Source organism: Brachycentrus maculatus, unplaced genomic scaffold, assembly GCF_059751285.1.
Source record: "Brachycentrus maculatus isolate JH-2025_06_01 unplaced genomic scaffold, ASM5975128v1 h1tg000036l, whole genome shotgun sequence".
Classification (NCBI taxonomy): domain Eukaryota; kingdom Metazoa; phylum Arthropoda; class Insecta; order Trichoptera; family Brachycentridae; genus Brachycentrus; species Brachycentrus maculatus.
In genome coordinates this window covers 886,166-908,947 of record NW_028280790.1, presented here as the reverse complement: position 1 = coordinate 908,947, position 22,782 = coordinate 886,166, and the positions used below count along the sequence as shown (strand labels likewise).

General features: G+C 34.9%; 3 protein-coding genes across 3 annotated transcripts; 1 reads left to right on the top strand and 2 right to left on the bottom strand.

The window, feature by feature from the left end:
- Window positions 1-6,957: 6,957 nt before the first annotated feature.
- On the bottom strand, window positions 6,958-8,579 carry Ythdc1 (YTH domain containing 1). Its single transcript, XM_088275323.1, has one exon. It carries the CDS (start codon window positions 8,417-8,419, stop codon window positions 7,049-7,051), a length of 1,371 nt encoding a protein of 456 aa, XP_088131449.1. The 5' UTR covers window positions 8,420-8,579; the 3' UTR covers window positions 6,958-7,048.
- Window positions 8,580-9,521: 942 nt separating this feature from the next.
- Window positions 9,522-18,352, top strand: Uba2 (Ubiquitin-like activating enzyme 2). The gene is made up of 12 exons (XM_088275313.1): window positions 9,522-9,687; window positions 9,772-9,926; window positions 10,960-11,107; window positions 11,430-11,569; window positions 12,068-12,182; window positions 12,826-13,000; window positions 13,073-13,152; window positions 14,355-14,526; window positions 14,702-14,869; window positions 15,569-15,822; window positions 16,615-16,747; window positions 17,351-18,352. The coding sequence occupies exons 1-12, from the start codon at window positions 9,544-9,546 to the stop codon at window positions 17,566-17,568; spliced, it is 1,902 nt and encodes a 633-aa protein (XP_088131439.1). The 5' UTR covers window positions 9,522-9,543; the 3' UTR covers window positions 17,569-18,352.
- Window positions 18,353-19,334: 982 nt separating this feature from the next.
- On the bottom strand, window positions 19,335-22,134 carry LOC148312687 (phosducin-like protein 1). Its single transcript, XM_088275330.1, has one exon. The coding sequence runs from the start codon at window positions 21,956-21,958 to the stop codon at window positions 21,089-21,091; it is 870 nt and encodes a 289-aa protein (XP_088131456.1). The 5' UTR covers window positions 21,959-22,134; the 3' UTR covers window positions 19,335-21,088.
- Window positions 22,135-22,782: the final 648 nt, after the last annotated feature.

Below are 22,782 nucleotides of genomic sequence, written 5' to 3'. Positions count from 1 at the left end.
TTAGAAATGGATATATCAAATAACGGTCACCGTGAGGAATGGGAAAAAATGATCTTAACTACATTTTCGAAATATCTGGACTGGAACCACAAGTACCATTATCACCTCTTTAGAGAAGGTACCCGTTTCCAAGAGGTAATGACTAGGATCAGATTTATATTCGCCAAAAAATATTTGAACATTATTTTTGTATATGCCAAATATTATTTTATACTCAAGAGAAAACAAGATATTATGTGTGACAAATTATTTATTGTATTGTACAACCACATCTTTTTTTTTCAAGAGTAAGATGCAGTTGAAGTTTGTTTAGATGGGAGAAGACCTCTCGACGTAAGTTGAGACAATCAATAAGAACTTGTAGATTTCATAATCACTAGGGCACTGTCAACATGTTCTCCGTGGCGGATTAAAGAATTTATTTAGATTTCTTCCCAGTCACAATTGCAGCATCTCCAGGTTTTTCCTGGCAAGGTCCCCGTTTTCTCCTGGCTATGCGAACAATTGGTTTTTCAGCTGCAGAACAATTTCCACAACCAAAATGAAAATGATGCTCCACCGTCTCTAATTGTTGGAAAATTGCGAAAATGAGTAATAATGAATTAAACTCTATGAAGGTTTTCGGATTGTTAAGCGCCGCTTTGGGTTTGGCATAAATGTCTTCATCATTATTTGAGTATTCTACAATATAGGCTAAACCCTAAAGTTCTGAGCCCTAGTACTGAAACCATCCATACTCATAAGTGTTAGTAAGACTAAAATTACTTCTTTTCCTATAATTTGAAAACAGCTGCAAAGATGTATTTTTGGTAGGGTACAGTTACAAATAGTAATTTTTTATAGAAATATGTATTTGATTGTTCCCAAACGTAAGTACAATTCAGCTTACCCACTTCATGCTCTTAAATATTGATTGTGTTTGAGAATGAACCTCCGGTCGTAAATAAACTAATATCTTGAGCTTATAGCCAACAGCCGTGACATTCAAAACCATTATTGATTTTTAAGTAAATAATAAATTAATAATGCAAGTATATTAAACTATAGATAATAGGAATGATGAATTATACCTTAAAAGAGATGTATAATACCCTATGTGTATGTTTCATAGAGGTCACCAAGAGGGAGGCGATGCTAGATAATGTTTTAGAATGATTCAGACACATAAATAGCATTTATTTTTTGGTATTATTCACATGATATGTTAAGTATATAAATTTCATATGAAGATATTGTATAAATTGTTTCAAATGATCAAAATAATGTATAAGTAATAAAATGCAGCGAAAAAGGAAAGTCTTTTTCGTAAAACATACCTGCAACTGAAAAATATTTTAATAAATATATTTTAAAAAATACATATAAACTAAATTAAAAAATACAATCATAATTTGTAAGTACTTAAGATTTGCATTTTAATTGTCTTTCTGTATGCCAGTCTACAGTTCAGGGCATAACAATTTTAAATCCTCAGTCCAGGAAATAATTTTAATTTCAAAAGCTCCTTTATAATTATCGTTGAAGAAAAACCCCAAAATTAATTTGAAATTTTCTGGTCATTTCTTGTAATCTAATATCCCTAGTAGTAATAATTTACTGTTTCGTAGGTGCATTTTGAAACATAGTGAGGCCTCATATCCCTCACTCCTTTCAACAACGTCATAAATCAAAAACTTGATTTTTCAGGAGATTGTTTTCACACTTTAAAAATATAATAAAATTTATTTGTATTTAAAATAAATATCAAGCCACATATTCAACTTTTTACTGTGCAACAGATCTTTTTAGGTAAAACCTGAATGTTTTTTTCTCCATTTGAAAAATATTTACAACATTTTGAGTGTGTCCAAATACTTGTTCACAAAATCTGGATTATCTCCAAATTACAGGAGTTATTTTCATATTATTTTTTGACATCTCATCAAAGATGAAGAAGAATATGGAAGTCTGGGCATTTACGGGGCTTACGACCGTCATAGGCTGGTTTGAGTGATCACTTTACACACGTGTAACATTCACCAATTCTACCCATTATTGACAACCACACTACTCAAATTCTTGGAAGTTCTATATATATGAACCAATTTAGAAACCTTGTTCATGAATCACTAAAACTTCACTAGAGACATCTAGTGAAGTTACATCTTTACATCTCACCAATAGATGTCTCTAGTGAAGTTTTAGTGATTCATGAACAAGGTTTCTAAATTGGTTCATATATATAGAACTTCCAAGAATTTGAGTAGTGTGGTTGTCAATAATGGGTAGAATTGGTGAATGTTACACGTGTGTAAAGTGATCACTCAAACCAGCCTATGACGGTCGTAAGCCCCGTAAATGCCCAGACTTCCATATTCTTCTTCATCTTTGATGAGATGTCAAAAAATAATATGAAAAATATTTAGTGTATTTAAAAAAATAATTAAACAATACCCTTTCTTCAAAATGCAAAAACAACACTTTCTGCCCTGTAGCGGGTAAATATTAAATTAAAAATATGCCGCTTTTGGTGGAATATAGTACATTTTCTGGGCATTCCAAAAACATGCACAACTGAAAATTGACAATTTTTGATATTTGACATTGTTGAAAGGATATGTGAATATATGTGAACACCCCTTACAACAAACTTGTCATACCATGAACATCGAGTTATGGAATGGAACTGAAGATGTGTACGCATTATGTTAGGGAAATGGAATAAACATGTTTCTATAGAGGTTTGACAATAGGGTATTGGAGTGACTTTCTAATACAGCTGAAATAAATAGAATTGGAGACCTTTAGGAGGCAAGGTTGTTTACTGTCCCCAGCCTTCTTTAACAACTATAGTGAATACATCATTCGAAAGGATTAGGATGCTAGGTAGGAGGTTTCACCATAGGAGGATGGACAACATCAAACCTGAGGTATGCTGATGACACCACCGTTATCACAACATCGGCAACTGATATGATAGAACTTATCAGTTGAATAAAGCTGCAAACTTTAATTCGCTCAATAAACAAAACTTTCTAATAAACTCATTTGAATCACTTAGAAGGAGTCAATTATTTCCTTTATCTTGGTTCTTTCATAAAGGCGATCGCGAAAGTGAAACATGGCGGAGCATTGGTATTGCCAAGAGTCATCTGGTAAAAATATGGAAAAATCGCAGAATAACTAACAACACAAAAACGGCTGATAAAGGTCTTGGTTCGCCCAGTGTATATTACTTTAAATGTGATATTAGCGACGAATGTGACTTGGGGATTCTATTGCGACTCCTGGCTGACCCGCGGTCAGCCAGGCATACAATTTTAAACCTTCAGTTTTTTGGGCTTTTCTTGAAAAAGTCCTGATGAAAAAGCCTGTGGGAAAAATCTTGAGGGATGTGTCGGAAAGGTCTCGAGAGTGACAATCAACCAGATGGAGCAATCCGGTCATGAAACTGATAAGAGTTAACAATGACAGATGCTTAAGGAGCAGTACAGGACCGCTTCAGATGAAGGGATATCGCCCACAATCGCCATTCTGTCATGAGATGGACACAAAGAGATATATTTGAAAGCGTTAAAAATATAAGAAAAAACGAGAAAGACTTGGAGCACCTGAACATGTACACTTGTAACCATATACAAAAAAGTCTAGTTATTTATGAAGGGTCTGATGGAAATTAATTCTTTTCTCACAGGAAAAAGCACTTCGTACAGCATACTTTTCATGCTATGAACCAGATTTAATAACAAATTTAGTTCATAGAAAGAGGTCTCACAATATTAAGAAAGCCATATTTTGAATAATAAATAAAGCAAAATCAATGATGACATAACAATTTTATAAACCGAATGAGTTATTTTCAAATAGTACAGGGTTTTCCAAGAACAGATCGATGTTGAAATGGAATAAAACAAGCTGTGTATAAAGTATAAACAATTTTTTTTTTTATTTGAAAGGCATATGTATGCCATTATGTACAGAATATGACATAATTTGAATGTCTGCCGTGGCTTTGCACTACCGTACGGATCCTAAAAATCCAATCCAACAACTTTTTGTGGATTTATTGCCACCTGGTGTATGATAATTTTGCTTATTAACATAGCCATTGATCCAAAAATGAGTCTCATCACTAAAGGTGATTTTTGGGCTAAAATTGGGGCCTTTTTCCAAACACTCCAAAGCCCAGTCAGCGAACAAATGGCGTTGTCTATGGTCATTAACTTTGAGCTCCTGAATCGGTTGGATCTTATACAGCTGCAGGCCCAAGTCTCAATGCAAAATTCACCAAGTTGAAGTCTGCGAAAGATCAAGTTCTTGTACCTCACGAGGAATTGAATGCTTCGGGTTCTCCTGCACACTTTCATGGATAGCGGTGATGTTCTCAGCCGATCTGCCACTCCTTAGACGCACGGGTGTTGGCTGATTGTTTACCGAACCAGTCATCTCAAATTCAGTTACCAAATGTTGGAAAGTCGACTTTGACGGGCCACCGCGTCTGCCGTAAAATGGGCACAAGGTTTGACTACCGATTCATTATAATAATAAAGCTTTATAATTTGGATGTGCTGTTCAGTTGTGTAACTTGCCTTGGTGATTTGCTGATATCAGAAAAATAAACAACAGATTTGACAAAACAACATGGCCGCCACAGCCTGTCAACATCAACCCGTCCTTAATGGATAACCTGTATAATAGTTTTAAGTTAGTTTTACAATTCGAGTTAAGAATTCGATATATTTATTTTAGGAATTGTATTGCAAAAATAAGCTATTAAGTTAAGCTATAAGTAATTTTCACTTATTCTAGTTGAAGGTGGGGGGGGGGGCATTATTACACTAATTCCCTGGGTCCAATGCATGAAAATATTCTAATATATGTAGATATAAATATACACACGGTAACTGTATCTATGATATGATGTATATATTTGATGATAATCTATGAATGGGATTAAATGTTTGCCTGTAAGTCTGTACCCAGGGAACCCTGACATCCGCATTGATTACATAAATAAATAAAAATATCACACTCAATTTTAAATGCCATACGAGCTAAATTACTAAACTCCATTATATGGACGTAAAAAATATTAATACTGTCAATTTATAATCTGGAGTCAATTTGTAACAAACCATCCCACCATTCCGAGTTAGTTTAAAAAAAAAACTAATACACACTATCACAACTCCAAATGTTGGCCTTAAAATTTTATAGTGTAAAAGAAATCACAGATTTAATCCTTACATAAAAAGAAATAATGGAGATCATACGAGATTTTAAGTAAAATAGGAAGATGATTTTTTTTTATTTTCAATAAAGTAAATTTTGAAGATTTGTTTAGATCCAAAGCATCACAGCATTATAGGCTCAACCTATAAAATAAATCTCCAGAGATAAAAAAAAATAATTGTGATTAACATCACAAACAGGCAACGTCAATTAGTAGGTTATTAACAAATATTTTAGATATGTCTTAATTCCACCAGTTCTAGAAAAAAATCAAGTCTTTGAAATCAGTAAGGAGAATTGTGTTCTCACGCTATTCATGTAAGAATATAAAGTTTAATTATCTTTAAAGTAAATCGTTAATCTACTAGATTTAGAAAACTAACTCTACTATATTGAACTAGATTTTTCGAATTATCAGTTAGTTTTAAATACCGATCTAAAAACTGAAATATGTCCATTAAAACTTAATATGAAAAATGTGAAGTATAATTTTCACACAAAGAAATTTTATTAGGAAATGTGATTTTTTAAATGTCGAATTAAGAAGTTTGACAATCACAATATTATTTAATTCATTTTTCATTTATCTAAATATTCTCCTTAGTAGTCAGGGCCGGGATTCCCTATGGAAGATAACGCTTTAACTCCATGGTGTAGATAACTACTTCTTTACTTCTATTTAGTAAAATAAAATTTGTTAAAATTATTTTCGGTGCCATCCTAACAATACTGATCGACAGCTAGTTTCAAAATGTCAATCATTAGAAATAAAATTCTAGAAGCAATGTTATAGTTATCCATAATACATAGTTGGTGCGTTATCTTTTCACTGTAATACCAGCCCAGCTGTGAATATTTTCCAAGTAATTAAAAGAATAGGAACATAGTAACATGATACAGTGATATGTAACTATGATGCATTTCTTTTCAACATTATTATTTCCCTTCATTTTGTTACATATCAAATTCAGCCTAAAAAATAAACAATTAATGCATTTTCCAAGTCACAGAAGTAACTTACGTATCTCTATATATAGAGTAAGGTAAAAATAAACATGTTTTGGGTTTCACTATATACCAACATAAATCACATAGTTGTTTAGTTTTGTAAGCCCATGGAATATTTCCCGATTGTTGCGCCCGTAGTATAACAGACTCAAATTGTGGAGAGTTATGGCGCACAGGACAGTAAGTTATTGTTAACAAAATTTACGGAGTAAAAATAAAGAAATCACATGTGGATTTCACCCTCAAATGTTCTTTGTACTGAGAAAATTCACTACAGGATTGTTTGCAAATTAGTCTCGATGGAATATTTGTATGGAGTGGTTCACTATCTTCTATATTATGTTTCTATCCGCCACAATCACGAATATTTAAAATATTTAAAAAGTTTAACAATGATGTAGGTTCAAAGCACCATCACGTATAAGGTTCACTAAATGGGCAATATATCAAATTGTGCTGCAAGTTGAACCCCGAGAACAAAGTCTATATTAAATACACTGTCTCTTTACTACCTAACGAAAGTAATGTCTCGTGACTAACTCGACAAACATTAGACAGGTACACACGGGAGAATTAGGTATATCCATATCATCACAGCAACCATCGCATAATGCGACAAAGTTACTTTATCAGTAACCCAAATACGAAAATCCATAAAGCTATATTCCAGTTAAGAAATAAAAGTTACCATATTTCAGGAATAAGCTCATACACAGTCGAATACAAAAAAAGTCCATATAGTCAGTAACACTTTATTGATTAAAAATTACACATACGGCTCAGACGCAGGAAAAAAGAATTAAGAACTAAAGCGCACTCGCGATGTCACTTATCGTCGATCTCGGTAGCTGCGGTGATGCGAGCGCTCGCGTGGCGGGGAACGGCGCGAGCGCTCGCTCGTGCGCCACAGGAACTCATCCACCGAGCGGTCGTAGGAGCGCTTGTCCGTGTAGGCTGCCGGGTACTCGGGGAGCGGCGGGCCCTCGTAGTAGCGCGGTGGCGGCAGCGCCTCGTACGTGGTGCTGAAGCCTGGAGGCGGCGCGTACGGCATGGGAGGCAGCTGGTGCTGCATGCTGCGCATATAGTCTGCCACGTACGCCTCGGCGGCGGCGGCCGCGCCGGCGTAGCGCTCACGCGTGTTGAACCACGTGGGCGTGTGTTCGCGCGCGTACGGCGACTCGCCGCGCTGCTTGTAGCCCGTCGAGCTGCCGCCGATGCGGCTGCGCGTGGTCAGGTACATCTTGCGGCGCCCACGGGTGTACACGCCGCCTCGGCTCCTGTAACTGTTTCCTCGGGACGAGATGGGGGACTTGAATCCTCTGTATCCCGAACTGCGCAAATACACTTTTTTGGAAGACTCCTTGGATCTCCGTAAGATAGGTGTCATTTCGATGGCGTCGTCTTCGGGAAACAGCCGACAGAGCTCTTCGGCCACTTTGGGTTCGATCTCCTGTCCATCCCTGCCGATCTTGACAGACTTGCCATCGTTCCAAGGGTTGTAGAGGTGGAGAGTGTTGCTGAAGGGGAGCTCCTTGCGGCATATCCAGTCCACCTTGAAGACGCCGCCAAGGGCCTTAGCCGAGAGCCCGGGAGGCAGGACCCACGAGATGGCCGGCACATCTCTGCGGGATTCTCCGTGAAGACGAGCGAATCCGGCGAACTTTCCGCTTTCTTTGACCGAGAAAATCAATATAACGTTCCGCGACTCGCGGTACGCCTGATTTAGATTGGCTTCGTTCTGGGGTAAAGTTGACCAGACGCCTTTAGCTTTAGAGAGAATTACATTTTCCGCATTGTTCGACTTGATAACAAAAAACCTAGTGTCCCTGAACAAATAATTAAGTTTTGTAATATAGTCGTAGTTCTTTGCTTTGTCGTTTGACCGAGGTCTTTTGAGTTCGGGAGACGGACTTTTTTTATCTCTCGGCCGGTCCCTCTTGTGACGAGATCGGCGCTCTCTGCGTTCTGTAGACGATTTGGAACTCACCGTGCTAATGCTGGGGCCGCTAGATTCGCTAGACGTAGTACTCGAAACCTCACTCCGCGTATCGTAATCCTTAACTTCTTCTAATTGTTTCAATTCTTCCCCGATTTCTGCATCGACTTCACCTACGCCTAGGTTGACGGCATCCGTGTTACCAGTTTCCATTTTGATGTCGATTGTCTTCATCTGTGTGAACAATTTGGTCTCCTTACCCATTAAAATACACTGTCATAATATTAATTTTGTAGTCACTCGCTGCGCCAAATAAAAACAATCACTTACAATTCGCAAAAAAACATTTCTTCTACTAAATGGAATTACCTGGAATTACCTAGACATTTATGCACCAAGCTTGATGTTTGGTTTAAAACACTGTGACAACACAACGAACACAATAAAAATATTTTGGTCACGTTGGTAATACACACGGGATTATCTGGATTCGTTTTCGGAATTTCAGAAATCACATAATTTCCATTTATAAATTTCGATTATCAAAAATAGCAATATTCTTCGTCTTTGGTCTCAATCCTGCGGATTGGTCTGCAGCAACAGATGACATCTCCTTCGCCATTCTCGCCTATTTTCGGTCCTCTTCAGCTCCTCGTCGAGCAGCCCATGCAGCAATATTACGTTTATAATATTCTTATTTCGAATGTATTGAATCTAAAGGAAAATATTTTGAGATGATCGCTAAGAAATGGGTACACAGCTTTTGAAATTACAAAAGTGGAAAAAGAAAGCAAAAGATGCCAACTAAAAATGTAAGGTTCTGTCTACGTGTCCGTCTCCGTAGTGTAATGCTCAGCACGCTCGGCTACCGTTCTGGAGGTCCCGGGCTCGATTCCCAAGGGAGGTAAAATAAATACATGTGATTTTTTCACTGTAATATTTATTCAATATTACCCTGGACTAGTAATCTGAAGCGGAGGGCTGATCACCTTTCCTTCATATGTTAACGATCAAGATAACACTGCGTTTATATGATGCAGTGCCCTATGCACCATTGGGGTGCGGATAAGGGTTTTATCTTATCTGTCTACTTTATATGCAATCACAATACATATTTATTTTTGAAATGTGCAGAGGAAGAAGGTATGAAACAACATTATTTGAGAATTACAAATTATTCTAGTTTTTTAGTTATCGATAAGAAAAAAAAACGGTTTCCATTCACCCATTCAATGGTTAGTACTTATCTAGCTTCAAATTGACTCATAGAAATAGTCTATGGTTTTTTTTATATGTTGGCCTTCGTTAGTTGACGTTTGGCGTTCATTTGGCGTTTCGGCTTTTCTATATAAATTAGTTAGTCTGTGGGCTTTTCGCAAAAGGCAAATATGGCGGCGCGTGTTACCGGTGTGTTTGAAAACAATTTGAGCGAATTAGTTATAAATTCTAAGATATTAGTGGTTGGCGCCGGGGGAATTGGTTGTGAATTGTTAAAAAACCTTGTTTTATCTGGTTTTAATGATATCGAAATTGTAAGTAAAAGCACTGGCTGGAACTGAACGTACGACACACTAGGTTAGATGTTTCAATAATGATATTTCCTTTTCTTGTTTCAGATTGATCTCGACACGATAGATGTTAGTAATCTTAACCGACAATTCCTCTTCCACAAAGAACATGTCGGTAAATCCAAAGCAGAAGTAGCCCGTGAAAGCGCGTTGAAGTTTAATCCCAACGTAACGATTAAAGCATATCATGACAGCATTACCTCGTAAGTTTGACTTTGATCTTGTTTGATTAAAATAGATTTATTCTGTATTTTCAAAAAAGTGCATAATAAAAAATTGCTGAATATGTATTTATGATCATTCTTACATTATGTTGGTATTTATTGAGGTCATTAATTGAGTCACGAATGATCAAGCTACATTAAATCTTACACAAATCTTTTATTATTCTGATCTTACTACCCCCATTACATGCAATAAGCAATAACAAAATCAATTGCGGAATAATGCATACTTAACACAGTGAAGATCAAAATAGCAGCTTAATTGAGGTCCTATGAAAAAAGTTCTTAAAAGAAAGAGGAAACCAACGCTCTACCTTACGTATTGTATTTTTGTTTTTGAGGGATAACCCCCATAACCTCTGAGAGTCTTATCTGGATGTAGAAAGGTAAGGAGAGGGAAGGTATAGGTGAAAAATACATTAACCCCAATACACCCAAACCAATTGAAAATAATCATTTCTTGAATTCATTTGGCATTTATTTGGAAACAAATTTGCGACTCCAGTTTCGCAGTTAGCGTAAAACCGACTACACTACGGCGCTTGCCTAGTATTTTTTTTTAAATGTAGACATTTACAGTGTCTTAAATTTTTTTTTACTGCTAATTTTCCATGTCTAAGAATAGTTAATATTGGATGAGATATATCACTACATTTGATGTCATGTAATAAATGAATTTTAACTGTTTGAAAAGTTATATATCTCTTCATTTGAAAAAAAAAATTGTGTCTTAAAGAAATGAAGATTTTACTTAAAATTAATACACTTCAGATAGGAAAGGTATTTCAACCCGTTCCGTCGATTGATGCTTAAGGACGGGAAGGGTATTTTTACCTACTGCGCCGGCCTCATTTCAAAGTCAGAAAAGAAGGAATTATTTAATGTTTTTTTATGAATATTATCTACCAATTTCTTTGTTAAGGTCTTATCCTCTAAACTGCTCAATTACTGAGTCAGGTGGTTGAATATCTTTGAATTAAATAATTATAATGTTATTTTCATTTAATTTCAGGAATGATTATGGAGTTAATTTTTTCAAAACATTTTCCTTGGTTATGAACGCCCTTGACAATAGAGCGGCTAGAAACCATGTGAACCGAATGTGCTTAGCGGCTGATATACCGCTCTTAGAAAGTGGTACCGCGGGATATGCTGGCCAGGTATTCATACTTTGAATATTGAATGTAATTTTTCTCTGTGTTTTGTTTGAACATTCTCCAAGTGCTGCAAAATTAAAAATATGTTAAGCAACCCAAGGTATAATTTTGTATACCTACTGTTCATATAGAAGTTGGTTCTTATGGCTCGTGGTATATCTGTGTAACCGAGTGCTCTTAATGATAAATCCTATTTAAAAATAAATAAACAGGGATTAATCTTTTTATTATAAGATTGTAATGTATTAAAAATATTGTTAACAAGTTAAATGTTCTGCTTATAAAATTTATCGTGTTAAATGTATTTTTTTTTTCTTCATTTAAGGTGGAGCTAATTAAGAAGGGGCAGACACAGTGTTACGAATGCCAACCGAAAGCTACTCAAAAAACGTTTCCCGGATGCACCATTCGAAACACTCCGTCCGAACCTATCCACTGCATTGTCTGGGCCAAGCACCTCTTCAAGTACTATTTTATTTTATTTATTAAATTATATATTTAACCTTTAAAACCTACTTATTTACCTTCTAGTTTTTACAAATCTCGCAATTGCCGAGAATCAAATTTGTATTGCCCGTTGAGCTCTAGTAGGTACCTACTGGAGCGTTATGGCGGGAACAACAGTTTTATTTTACATTGGTTGCTTAGTGCTTACAACCGATGAAGTGAAAATCGGCATGAATGTTAATGTGCCAGAAAAAGATAGAAGCATGCTAGAAAAAGAAATAGATCCCCATCAGAAAGAGATAGCTATCATCCACACACATTTTTCTGTCCTCGTTTAACTTTTTCATTGAATTAGTGTATTCCATAAGAAATTAACTTTTTGTTGATAGCAATAAGTATTTTTTTTTAGTAAGTTTTTCTTTATTTTTAATGATTTAGACATTTTGTCAGTCAATACGTATCGTAAGGATGTTAATTGTTCCTATAAAAATCCTAATTATTGGTTGTGTTTTTCAGTCAGTTGTATGGTGAGGAAGACCCAGATCAGGATGTTTCTCCCGATACAGAGGACCCGGAAGCAGCTGGAGATGCCGGCCAGCGAGCCCTAGGGAGTGGTACTGCCAATAGTGAGGTAACAACACTACATCTTTTCGTTTCAATTAATAATTTTTTGAATTATTTTATTTTTATTTTAACACAATCAATTCTCTTTATTATTCACAATATATTTGAACATTTAAATTGTGATGATTAACCTTTGGCCCACCTCAATTAATTTAAGAAATAATTTTTTTAATTGGTCTGGGTGTTTGTGATGTATCTTTCAAATTCACCTATCCTATCCTTACTATCCTACTTTCAGGCAAGCCTCTTAAATAGTGACTTTGCAGGCTATTCTTTGAAAAGAAAAAGTTTTTTGATGCGAATTGTAATCTGTTTATGCGTACCTTTTTATGTCATATGCAACCATAAAACGGTAGAAAGCTGAATCTTGATGTGGTTGTATAACCATTCGGGATGAGAACCAAAGTGGACACCCAAGTGAGGTCACCATTCCAGAAGAAAAAAATCCACAATATTATGATGTTTGATCTCAAAGCCAAGATTGTAGAGATGGTAAACATCTGAAAGGAATGCGTTGAGAATATTTTGTATATGAGAAAAGCTGTCCCCTAGATGGGTGGTGTAATTGCTCATAGTCGACCTGAGTCGGCTGTTATGGAGAGTTTTAGCAGAATAATAGTGACATAGCTCATGACATGTAATATTTTCAGGGCAATATAGAGCGTACAAGCACTCGAACTTGGGCACACTCCTGTGGCTATGACCCCGGAAAGTTGTTCACTAAATTGTTCAAGGATGATATCCAATATCTCCTTTCCATGGACAACCTGTGGAAGACGCGCAGACCACCGACCCCTTTGGACTTCAACAACTTGCCCGATGCTGGTAATTACTGTCTTATATAGCGTAAACATTTTAGGCAGGTATTGATAAATAATTATTCAATGTCCTCTCTAGTTGCAGGAAGTAGCAGTGCAGTGAGTCACGATACAGGATTAAAGGACCAACGTACTTGGAGCATTGCAGAATGTGCTAAAGTAAGAAAGTCGCAATAAATTTACAAGCCTAGTTTACTTTTTTATAATTAAAAAATAAAGTATAAATCACATATCGCTCACTCCTTTCAAGAACGTCATAAATCAAAAAACTGGATTTTTCAGGAGAACGTTTTTAATGTTTAAAAATATAATACAATCTATTAAAAATAAATACCAAGCCACTTATTGAACTTTTTACTGTGCAACAGATCTTTTTGGGTAAAACCTGAAGGTTTTTTCTCCATTTGAAAAATATTTAATATATTTTTAAAAATAATTAAAACATACCTTTTCCTCAAAATGCAAAAATAACACTTTCTGCCCTGTAGCGAGTAAATATTATGTTAAAAATATGCCGCTTTTGCTGGGATATAGTACATTTTCTGGGCATTCCGAAAACATGTACAACTGAAAATTGACGATTTTTGATTTATGACGTTCTTGAAAGGAGTGAGCGATATATGTGTAGTCAAACTGATAAGTTTTATATACGTTTGAATGCAAGAATAAAAATAACATGCTGTTTTAGGTGCCTCTATATTTAATGTACTTCTACATATATTAAAATAGTAGTTATGTTACAAAAATTAATGAATTATGAGATGATACAATATATCACTTCTGAGTATTTTTGCATATTACATATTTATTTTTTTATATTAATGTATGTGTTTAACACTATAAATCTCCATCACAAAATATCTTCTTCTTCATGAGCCCTCTGTCCTCCACTGCTGGATATAGGCCTCTTTCCCTTCTTTCTATTTCCTCCGGTCGTTTGCTGCTTGCTGCTAGTTTTTACCCCCCACAGCGACAATACCGTCGGACCATCTCTTTTGGAGTCTTCTTTTGTTCTCCCAAGGTCTCCATTGTAAAATTTTCGGGGTCCATCTCGTGGGACCTTGTCTTGCAATATGTCCTACCCATTGCCATTTGAGTTTTGCCACACGATCCATGATATCCTCTACTTTGTTTCTTTTCCTGGTATCTTCATTTTTAATTTTATCCATCAGACTTAAACCAAGCATGGATCTTTCCATTGATTACTGTGTGCACTTGAGTAACACAAAATATCAAATTCTCAATATATAAATTGCTCGCTTTTGCCATCAATTAGTGTTCAAATCCGCTCAATAAAAATGTATTAAGATGCTTAAAAATCTCAGATGTAAATCTTCTTATAAAATTATTTTTCTATCCAGGTATTTGCTGATAGTTGCTGTGCCCTGAAGGACTCTCTGGCTCTCAAGAGTCCGGGAGATCACTTAGTTTGGGACAAGGATGATAAGAGTGCAATGGACTTTGTAGCAGCTTGTGCTAATATTCGAGCTCACATCTTTGGCATACCTCAAAAAACACGTTTCGACATAAAATGTAAGTTCTTAATTGTACTCCTCATTTTTTGTGCATAAAAAAACCTTTATAATCATTTATTGATTTGAAATATAATTAGGTCGCTTAGTACGCTTCCACATTGTTTGGTAGTTTTCCTTTAAATAATTACATATTTGTTTATTAAATACAATAATTCTTTGTTTGTTTTTTTTAGCCATGGCAGGCAATATTATCCCGGCCATTGCAACAACTAATGCCATTGTAGCTGGTATAGTAGTGATGCACGCATTCAACATTCTCACTAAGGAATTTAAGAAGTGTCAGTCCGTTTATTTGAGATTAAAGCCAAACCACCGCGGACAATTATTTGTTCCTGAGAGAGGTAATGTATTGTTTAAAAATAATAATAAATTAGCATAATTTGTATAGCGCTATTTTCAGCTATAAAATACTAGCGCAAGGGCGTTTATTACAAATATATGTACACACATAAATATATGTGTATGTACTCTCAATGGGTGTTGAATCTCGATATTGTACCCCTAGTTTTAGACTTAAAAGAGGCGTTTAGAAATATATTGACTTGATGTACTAAATAGGCTTCGGATTGTAAAGTTCATTTAATTTTTTTTTTCTTGCCAAATGCAATGTCGTTAAATTTGATGATTGTGTGCCTTTATATGCGCTTACACTGAAGGATAAACAGTATGAATGCAAATACACATGCTTTAACAATATTTCTTATATCTCAAAAGTAGTTAATATCGAATGTTATGTTAAGTTTTCAAAATTATGTTAAATTTTCTTTGAAACAACGTTTGTGCATGTATAATGCTGTTTATGGTGACTGCCATTTAATATCATACTGATGTGATTAGCATAACATGGTCCTTAAGAAAATGCGATTACTTTACATCATATTTATTCTAACAAAATATTATTTTCAATATTCCTGTAGCTTTAACTCAAAATATCACATTTATTTATTATGTGATTTTGTACCTGTCACTCACCAATATCGCTATTGTTTAATTTGAATATGTAATGTGTCAGTTGTAAACATAATTCTTCATGTCTTCAGGCTTGAATCCACCTAATCCCAAGTGTTATGTGTGCTCTTCGAAGCCATCCGTCGTACTGATTTGCAATGTCAACACCCTCACATGCGGTGAGCTGAACTCTTCCATCCTAGTGGGCCGACTCAACATGGTAGCGCCTGATGCTCTCCACCAGGGAGTCGGAGCTGTGCTCATCTCTTCGGAAGAGGGGGAAACAGAGGAAAACAACTCCAAAACACTGCATGACTTAGGCGTCGGAGACGGCAGTGTTCTGATGGTGAGATATCATTTTTACATCCAACTTGACTTGTCCACCCCTCGGTGACTAACTGTTCAAGTTAAGACCAGTGTTGTTATTGGGATTATGTGGGTATGTCTGCCTGTAGTAGTTAGTGTATATTCTGCAAATTTCATTCAAACCCTTATGGTGCATAGGGCACTGATCGTTAACACATGAAGGAAAGGTGATAAGCTCTCCGCTTCAGTTACCACCAGTCCAGGGTAATATTGAATAATATAGGAGTGAAAAAATCATTTATATTTATTTGACCCCCCACTGGGAATCAAACCCAAGACCTCCAGAACGGTAGCCGAGGGTGCTGACCATTGCACTACAGAAGCGGACATTATTCATTATTCTGCACAATATTCTAAACATTATTCTGAAAATTGAAGGGGGCACAACAAATATTGGCAGTATATTATATGTGTGTGAAGCAGATTCGTCGTCTCTGTTGAGACCTTATTTTTATGATATATTTTGATATATCATTCATAGGGCGAAAATTCAGTGTCTTTATATTGTTGATTTTTTACCCTAGTATTTATTTTAAATTAGCTTGGACTGGCACCTGAATCCCAAGACTGATTACTTTGCCTTTTTATGATTAATAATCAAGTTAATGCTATCAATCGAATGTACCCTATGCACCATTGAATGTGAATAAGGGTCAAAAGAAGATTGTGTAGGTGCTGTCCATTTGTGCTATGGATATACACTAGTTAAAGAGTTCCATATTATATATGCTATCTGACATCATTCTGATTTTCTTGTCTTTAATATTCAAAGGTTGACGACTTCCACCAAGACTACGAACTCAGTGTCGTCATACAACACGATCCCGAAGCTAAAGATTTTGAGATTGTTGCTGATCTCGAGAGCCTCAAGCCGAAAGAAAGTGCCAGCAATGGCAATGGAGCAGGTAATTATCACTCTGTTTTCTGTAGTTCTGGCCCATTGAAGACACGGAAACTTTGCACTTGTTTTATACCTATGAAAACCAGCATTATAGTGTAAGTGCAGCGAGTTATAGTGTAAGTTTACACGGCAAAGCACAAGTGAAAAAAGTTTGCTACAATAATGGATACAAGGTTCTCTCAAAGTTACCCCTACATTGTAGCGCGAGTGGTATGTTTGCTTCAGCACAAATACCATAATGTAAACTTCATCATTAAACTGCTTGTAGACCAAAGATTGGGGGTGGACATGTGATGGCAGCATTGGAGCTCAGTGTTCTGATTGCAAGCTGACCTTACTTCATCTTTCCAATATTAATTATTAGTTACGCTTTTTTATTAAACTTTCGTTTATTTTTCTCTCAATGTCTTTATTTCTTGCCAAATGTATTTTTTTTCCTCATTTGTTTACATCCCTATTGTATTATCGCATCTACTTAAAATACTACATTTTTGTCAACAAAATATAAAATATGACCAAGTCATAACCCACCACATAGTCGAGCCGGAATAAACAATAATTATCATTGTAAATTTGAATTTTATTTTTATGAATATGCAATTTTCAGCTAAAGGTGCGGTAGAAGCCGGTCCATCGAACAGTGCTCCTGCACACGAGAGTGATGACAGTGATATGGAGATTATAGAGGACGAAGAATCGGAAGAGGACAAACCTTCAGCTCCCAAGAAACGCAAAACTGCAGACATCGAGGCTAAAGATTCTCATCCAACTAAGAAACCGAGAACCTCTCTCTCTGATGACATACAAATTGTCGATCTATCTTAATTTAAGCTATGATTTATACAAAAAATTAAAATATCACAAAACAATACAAATAAACTTTATTTTTGAGTTCAATTTTATACTGGAACTTGTAGTTTAGTGTCGGAATAATGCTCCATGCAGTTGTGTTAGTAAAATAACTAATTTTAAGCTAAGTATCTCAGCTCAGAGACCTTTTTAGATATTTCCAGTATTATGTGTATGTCACTGGTAATTTATTTTAATACTTTGTACGTGATATCTAAACTAATCAAGAATTACATAATTTTCCCGAAACTTTTTTACATTATCATTTAAGTAAATATTACATTATCTTGTGGAAAAAGGAAAAAGAATAGTACACATTCTGTTAACTTCAATTATATGTAATACTTTTTCAAATTATTCTTACAAGATCCTGAGCATTGACACCACTAATGGAGTCATAACTGTAAAATTTGCAATATGCAGTTACATATTATATAGTATACACTAGACAGTCATAAGAATAAATATTACTTTTCACCTTAATTGTTGAACATATTTACATATATATGTTTTGAAGCGTGACCAACAATATAGAATACCTGTACTTATTGTGCCCTTGAAAAGAGTATTCTATGTTTTATTGTATATTTTTGGTCACGCTTTAAATTTTAAGTAAATTTTACAGTGTTCAATGAATGATGTATGCACTTCGTAATGAGTAGGTATGAATGTAATTCAAATGTGTATTTTTTATTGATAAATTGTATTTCTACAAAAATCTCATTTTACATGAATAAAGAGCAATAATTATAATTGAAAACAGATTTATTTTCTTTCACGTTTGTATCCAATCTTAAAAACAAAATCTCCCAATGACGCTGGGTGGTCCCCCTAGTGAAGATATAAAATATTTTAAAAGTGGATCAAATAATTCTATAATTCAACCCACCATTAATAAAAACATGTATAATATATTAAACTTTGAGCAATTTTTATTAGCAGATCTCTGTCTGCCTTAGATGCTGTTTTGGAAATTTTATGTAATAATTGGATACTTCAGTATTCAGTCACATATTAAGGTAAGCTACCTTTAAAAAATAAAACATTTGCATAGAATAAGCACGACAGAAGCGCATTTTCTTTGTACGGATTATTTTAAAATGGGTTTTTATTGTATATAATCTGTGGATGACTGTACACAAGAACAGAAATTGACTTCATCTGACTGCCATGCATTTACAACTGCTGTATCCCATTCATAGAAGTATGAATGGGGCAGCAGTCGGAAATGTGCATCTCGAAATATATGGAATTGCTACCAGGTATTTATTTATTTTTCGTATGGTTTTTAGTTATTACATCACATCAATATAAATTATAAAAGTAATAGCTCAAGTCTTAGTGATGCCACCAGGTGCTTACATGAGATGCGTGAGATTAAGATTGGAAAAATAATAAAACATGCAACATAAAACGCCAAAGGTTTTTTATTTTATTTTTATTTAAACTTCATGTACAGAAAATAAATAAGTACATTGGCGGGCTTATTGCTAAAAAGCAATATCTTCCAACCAACCAAAAACAGACTAGTGATATTGATAAAAACGCTTGATACCATATATAGCTGTTTGCAATCAGAGGGTAGATAGTACTTGAATATAAAAAAAACGTAAATTACAAATTGATCATAATAATAAAGGCAAGGAAAAAGGGAGTTTACGGAAGGACGTAGAGGGAAAAACTAAGGGAGGAGGTGTGATGGACAGTGAGGATATTATTGGATATAATAAAAAAAACGGACACTCAGTAATTGAATTTTTATTAAGAAATAAACACATCATTGACACATGAGATAAGCAACGGAGGGAGAATATTAAAATCATTACAGCTTTTATCGAATAGCACAAGTATATACATAATCAAACTACCAATATTGAAATTAATATCTGTCAAAGACAAAATTGCCAACTATTGCCCAAAAAGGAAAAGGAGAACTATCTACATTGTGCCTGGCATGGCACTCTCAAGTAGTTGAAAGGGCAGTCTGTGAGAGATACTTCTGACACATTGTGTAGAAAATCTGACAGAGAAGGCTTTATAAGTAACCCAGGAAAACTCAAAAAGCCATGCCACAGGAATGATTGTTCAGCTTATTGACATATTATATTATAATATCAATTTTAAGAATTACATTTTTGCCAACTTTTACTTGTAATAAATAAATGTTACTTATATAATTTCAATTAGTTTTATAGACCCACATTTAAAAAAAAAATTGCTGTAACTTAACAAAAAAAACATATGTAACACTTTTTTACCAATGAACTTTTTACAACTTATCTTAAAAACCAATCAAATTTGTACTAAAATAATGAACATTTTAGCAAAAACATTAATAATATCTGTACTAATTGTTGGCCGGCTTTTCGCTGCCAACCGTAAACGAACAGCTTTTGGTTGTTAAGTCAATCCAAAGTTAGAATACGATATCCGATTCTAATAATATTTTGTATGCAAACTAAAAACATCATTTACACCTTTTGATTGGTGTGCTGGATATATTTTTTTCTCTCTATACAGCAGAGGCCTGCCTAGTACCCAGTCCGCTCTACATATAACTGATCTAAGTAGTACATATCGCTCACTCCTTTCAAGAACGTCATAAATCAAAAATCGTCAATTTTCAGTTGTGCACGTTTTCGGAATGCCCAGAAAATTTACTATATCCCAGCAAAAGCGGCATATTTTTAACTTAATATTTACCCGCTACAGGGCGGAAAGTGTTGTTTTTTCATTTTGAAGAAAATGTATTGTTTAATTATTTTTTTCAATAAACTAAATATTTTTCAAAAGGAGAAAAAAACTTCAGATTTTACCTAAAAAGATCTGTTGCACAGTAAAAAGTTCAGTAAGTGGCTTGATATATATTTTTAATACATTGTATTATATTTTTAAACTTAAAAAACGTTCTCCTGAAAAATCAAGTATTTTGATTTATGACGTTCTTGAAAGGAGTGAGCGATATGTAACCCTCAATGCAAAATTTATGGGTTTAATTGAATTACTATAATCCTGAATTAAAACTTTGCATGATCTCTTCTATAAAATTATACTTTCCATGTGTTCATATTATAAAGATGACTTTAAAGTATGTACAAAGTATACTTACTTAAAGTTTTTTATTGAAATAAAAATAATAAATATCCATAAAATACATCATTTTATTTTAAAATTGCACAGGGAAAAAACTCTAGTACGAAGCCATAATTAAACATTACAGGGATACGCTACCATTTATGATACAATTGAACATTTATGATAAAACCAACCAAACATATTTTAACCACAATAAGTGATCTTTAATATAAAAGTAAATAGCCTAAACTTGGGGTTTACATGCACAATTAGGCCCTTTGTTTTGTTTTATTATTATTTTATTATAAAACATGTAAGGATTTGGTACTCAATGTTTGTAATTGCAAAAACAATACTACCAATGTTGAATAGTACTTATATTTTTGTAAATAAAAGGAATGAGAATCCTTCAAAACTTGTTTTAATCTAAACTCAAATCGGAATCATCATCTTCAGGTTCATTTTTCTGGTGTTGTACGATTTCCGGTATAAAACTCTTATCGGGAAGTAGTCCGTGCTCCAGGAGGAAGCCTTCCACATCGGTAGCAAAAAAATCATGTCCAAGATCATCCGTAATTCTTACAAAGTTGGCAATCATCTGTCCTCCTTTGTAAACAAGTAACGCAGGAACTCCTCTAACTTTAAACTGTCGACTCATGCCAGCCAGAGATCCGATGAGTTTACAGAATTTCACAGTGGGGTATTCTTGAGATAAAGATATTAAGCAACCATTCATAACAGAGCAAGCCGCTACTCGCTCCTCGTAAATGTGAATGATGACTGTCACAGATTTATTTTCTGAATCAATCGATTCTAAGAACTCTCCGCTAGAAGTTAAATTAATCAATGTTCCAAATCGAGGTAGTCTACCTGATTGTGCGAGCATCTCTTGCATTCTCTGTTTCTGATATTGAAGGAGAAAATCATCATTTAATAATTCGTCTAGCTCATCATCCACTTCTTTTTGCTTCTTGTATTCATCTTCTTCTTTACTCGTCATGCAACTTAAACTGAGCTTTTTCATCAACTCTAGTCGCTCTTTCTCTTGCTCTTTTCTTGATTCTGTTTCCAACTGTTTAAATCTTTGCCAGTCTTTGAGGACACCTTTCGGTCCCGTGTTGCTTGAAGTACCATCCCACTTGTCAGGCGTCGGTAGTTCAGGGGCAGCACTGTGGGAATTGGATGGCTTTACTTGTTCAGAATCTGACTGATCATCTTCACCTTCGTCTTCACTACTGCTGCAGTAATTTTCCAACTTGTTACCGAGTATTTTGTCTTCTAAAGTAGCCATTTCACACGCAATACGTGACTTAACGTAATAAAGAATTAGTGAAATACGTTTTTTAATAATTCTATGAGTTACTTCTGACAACAAACATTTCGGTGAATTTACAGAATACTATATGGTAAATTGACCAAGAATCACAAATCGCATTAACTTGGCAGTTATGGTCACCTGTCAGTTGTGGTTGAATGTTTATTTTACTATGGAAAGTACGTGCAAGCTGTATGAAGCGCTCATTAAACGATCGCCCAAAGTTATACCGATCGCCACTGATAACCACACCCTTGACAAAAATTTAGAACATTTATGATCAAGTTGAAATCTGCAATGTTTTTTGTAAGACTAGCGTTTGTGGACGAAAACGTAATTTTCGAGATTGTACGATGTTTACGAACTCTAAGCTATATCGGAAATCAAAAACCCAAAGTATTTATTCATTTTTTTTGTAAATTACAATTTTTACATAAAAGAATACATATAAAATATATTAAGTAACTTAAATGTAATATTCTTCGTGAGTTACAATATTTGTGATAATTGGTTTGATTCTTTCATAGTCAGTCTCCACCCCCTTCTATTCTCCGCTTGTCTTTTCAATTCGGCGTACCCGCCACAACGCATATCGGAGATAATTTGGTCCACAAAAGAGGGTAGTCGTCCTCCATAGTTTGTGCCTTCGCACATGTCTTCCGCAATTATAAGAAGAAGGCACGGGTGTCTTATATTATGGCCTATCCATTTGACTCGCTGTTTTATTTCTTTATTTAGTAACCTTCGAAATTCCCGCTCTGCTTAAAACCTCGTTGTTCCCTATAAGTTTGAACCAATGA

Bases quoted from the DNA above. Each gene is read 5' to 3' on its own strand.
- LOC148312687 (XM_088275330.1), bottom strand. From the start codon at position 21,958: ATGGCTACTTTAGAAGACAAAATACTCGGTAACAAGTTGGAAAATTAC.
- Uba2 (XM_088275313.1), top strand. From the start codon at position 9,544: ATGGCGGCGCGTGTTACCGGTGTGTTTGAAAACAATTTGAGCGAATTA. The intron at 14,527-14,701 runs GTAAGTTCTTAA...TGTTTTTTTTAG, and splicing joins AACACGTTTCGACATAAAAT to CCATGGCAGGCAATATTATC. The intron at 14,870-15,568 runs GTAATGTATTGT...TCATGTCTTCAG, and splicing joins ATTATTTGTTCCTGAGAGAG to GCTTGAATCCACCTAATCCC.
- Ythdc1 (XM_088275323.1), bottom strand. From the start codon at position 8,419: ATGGGTAAGGAGACCAAATTGTTCACACAGATGAAGACAATCGACATC.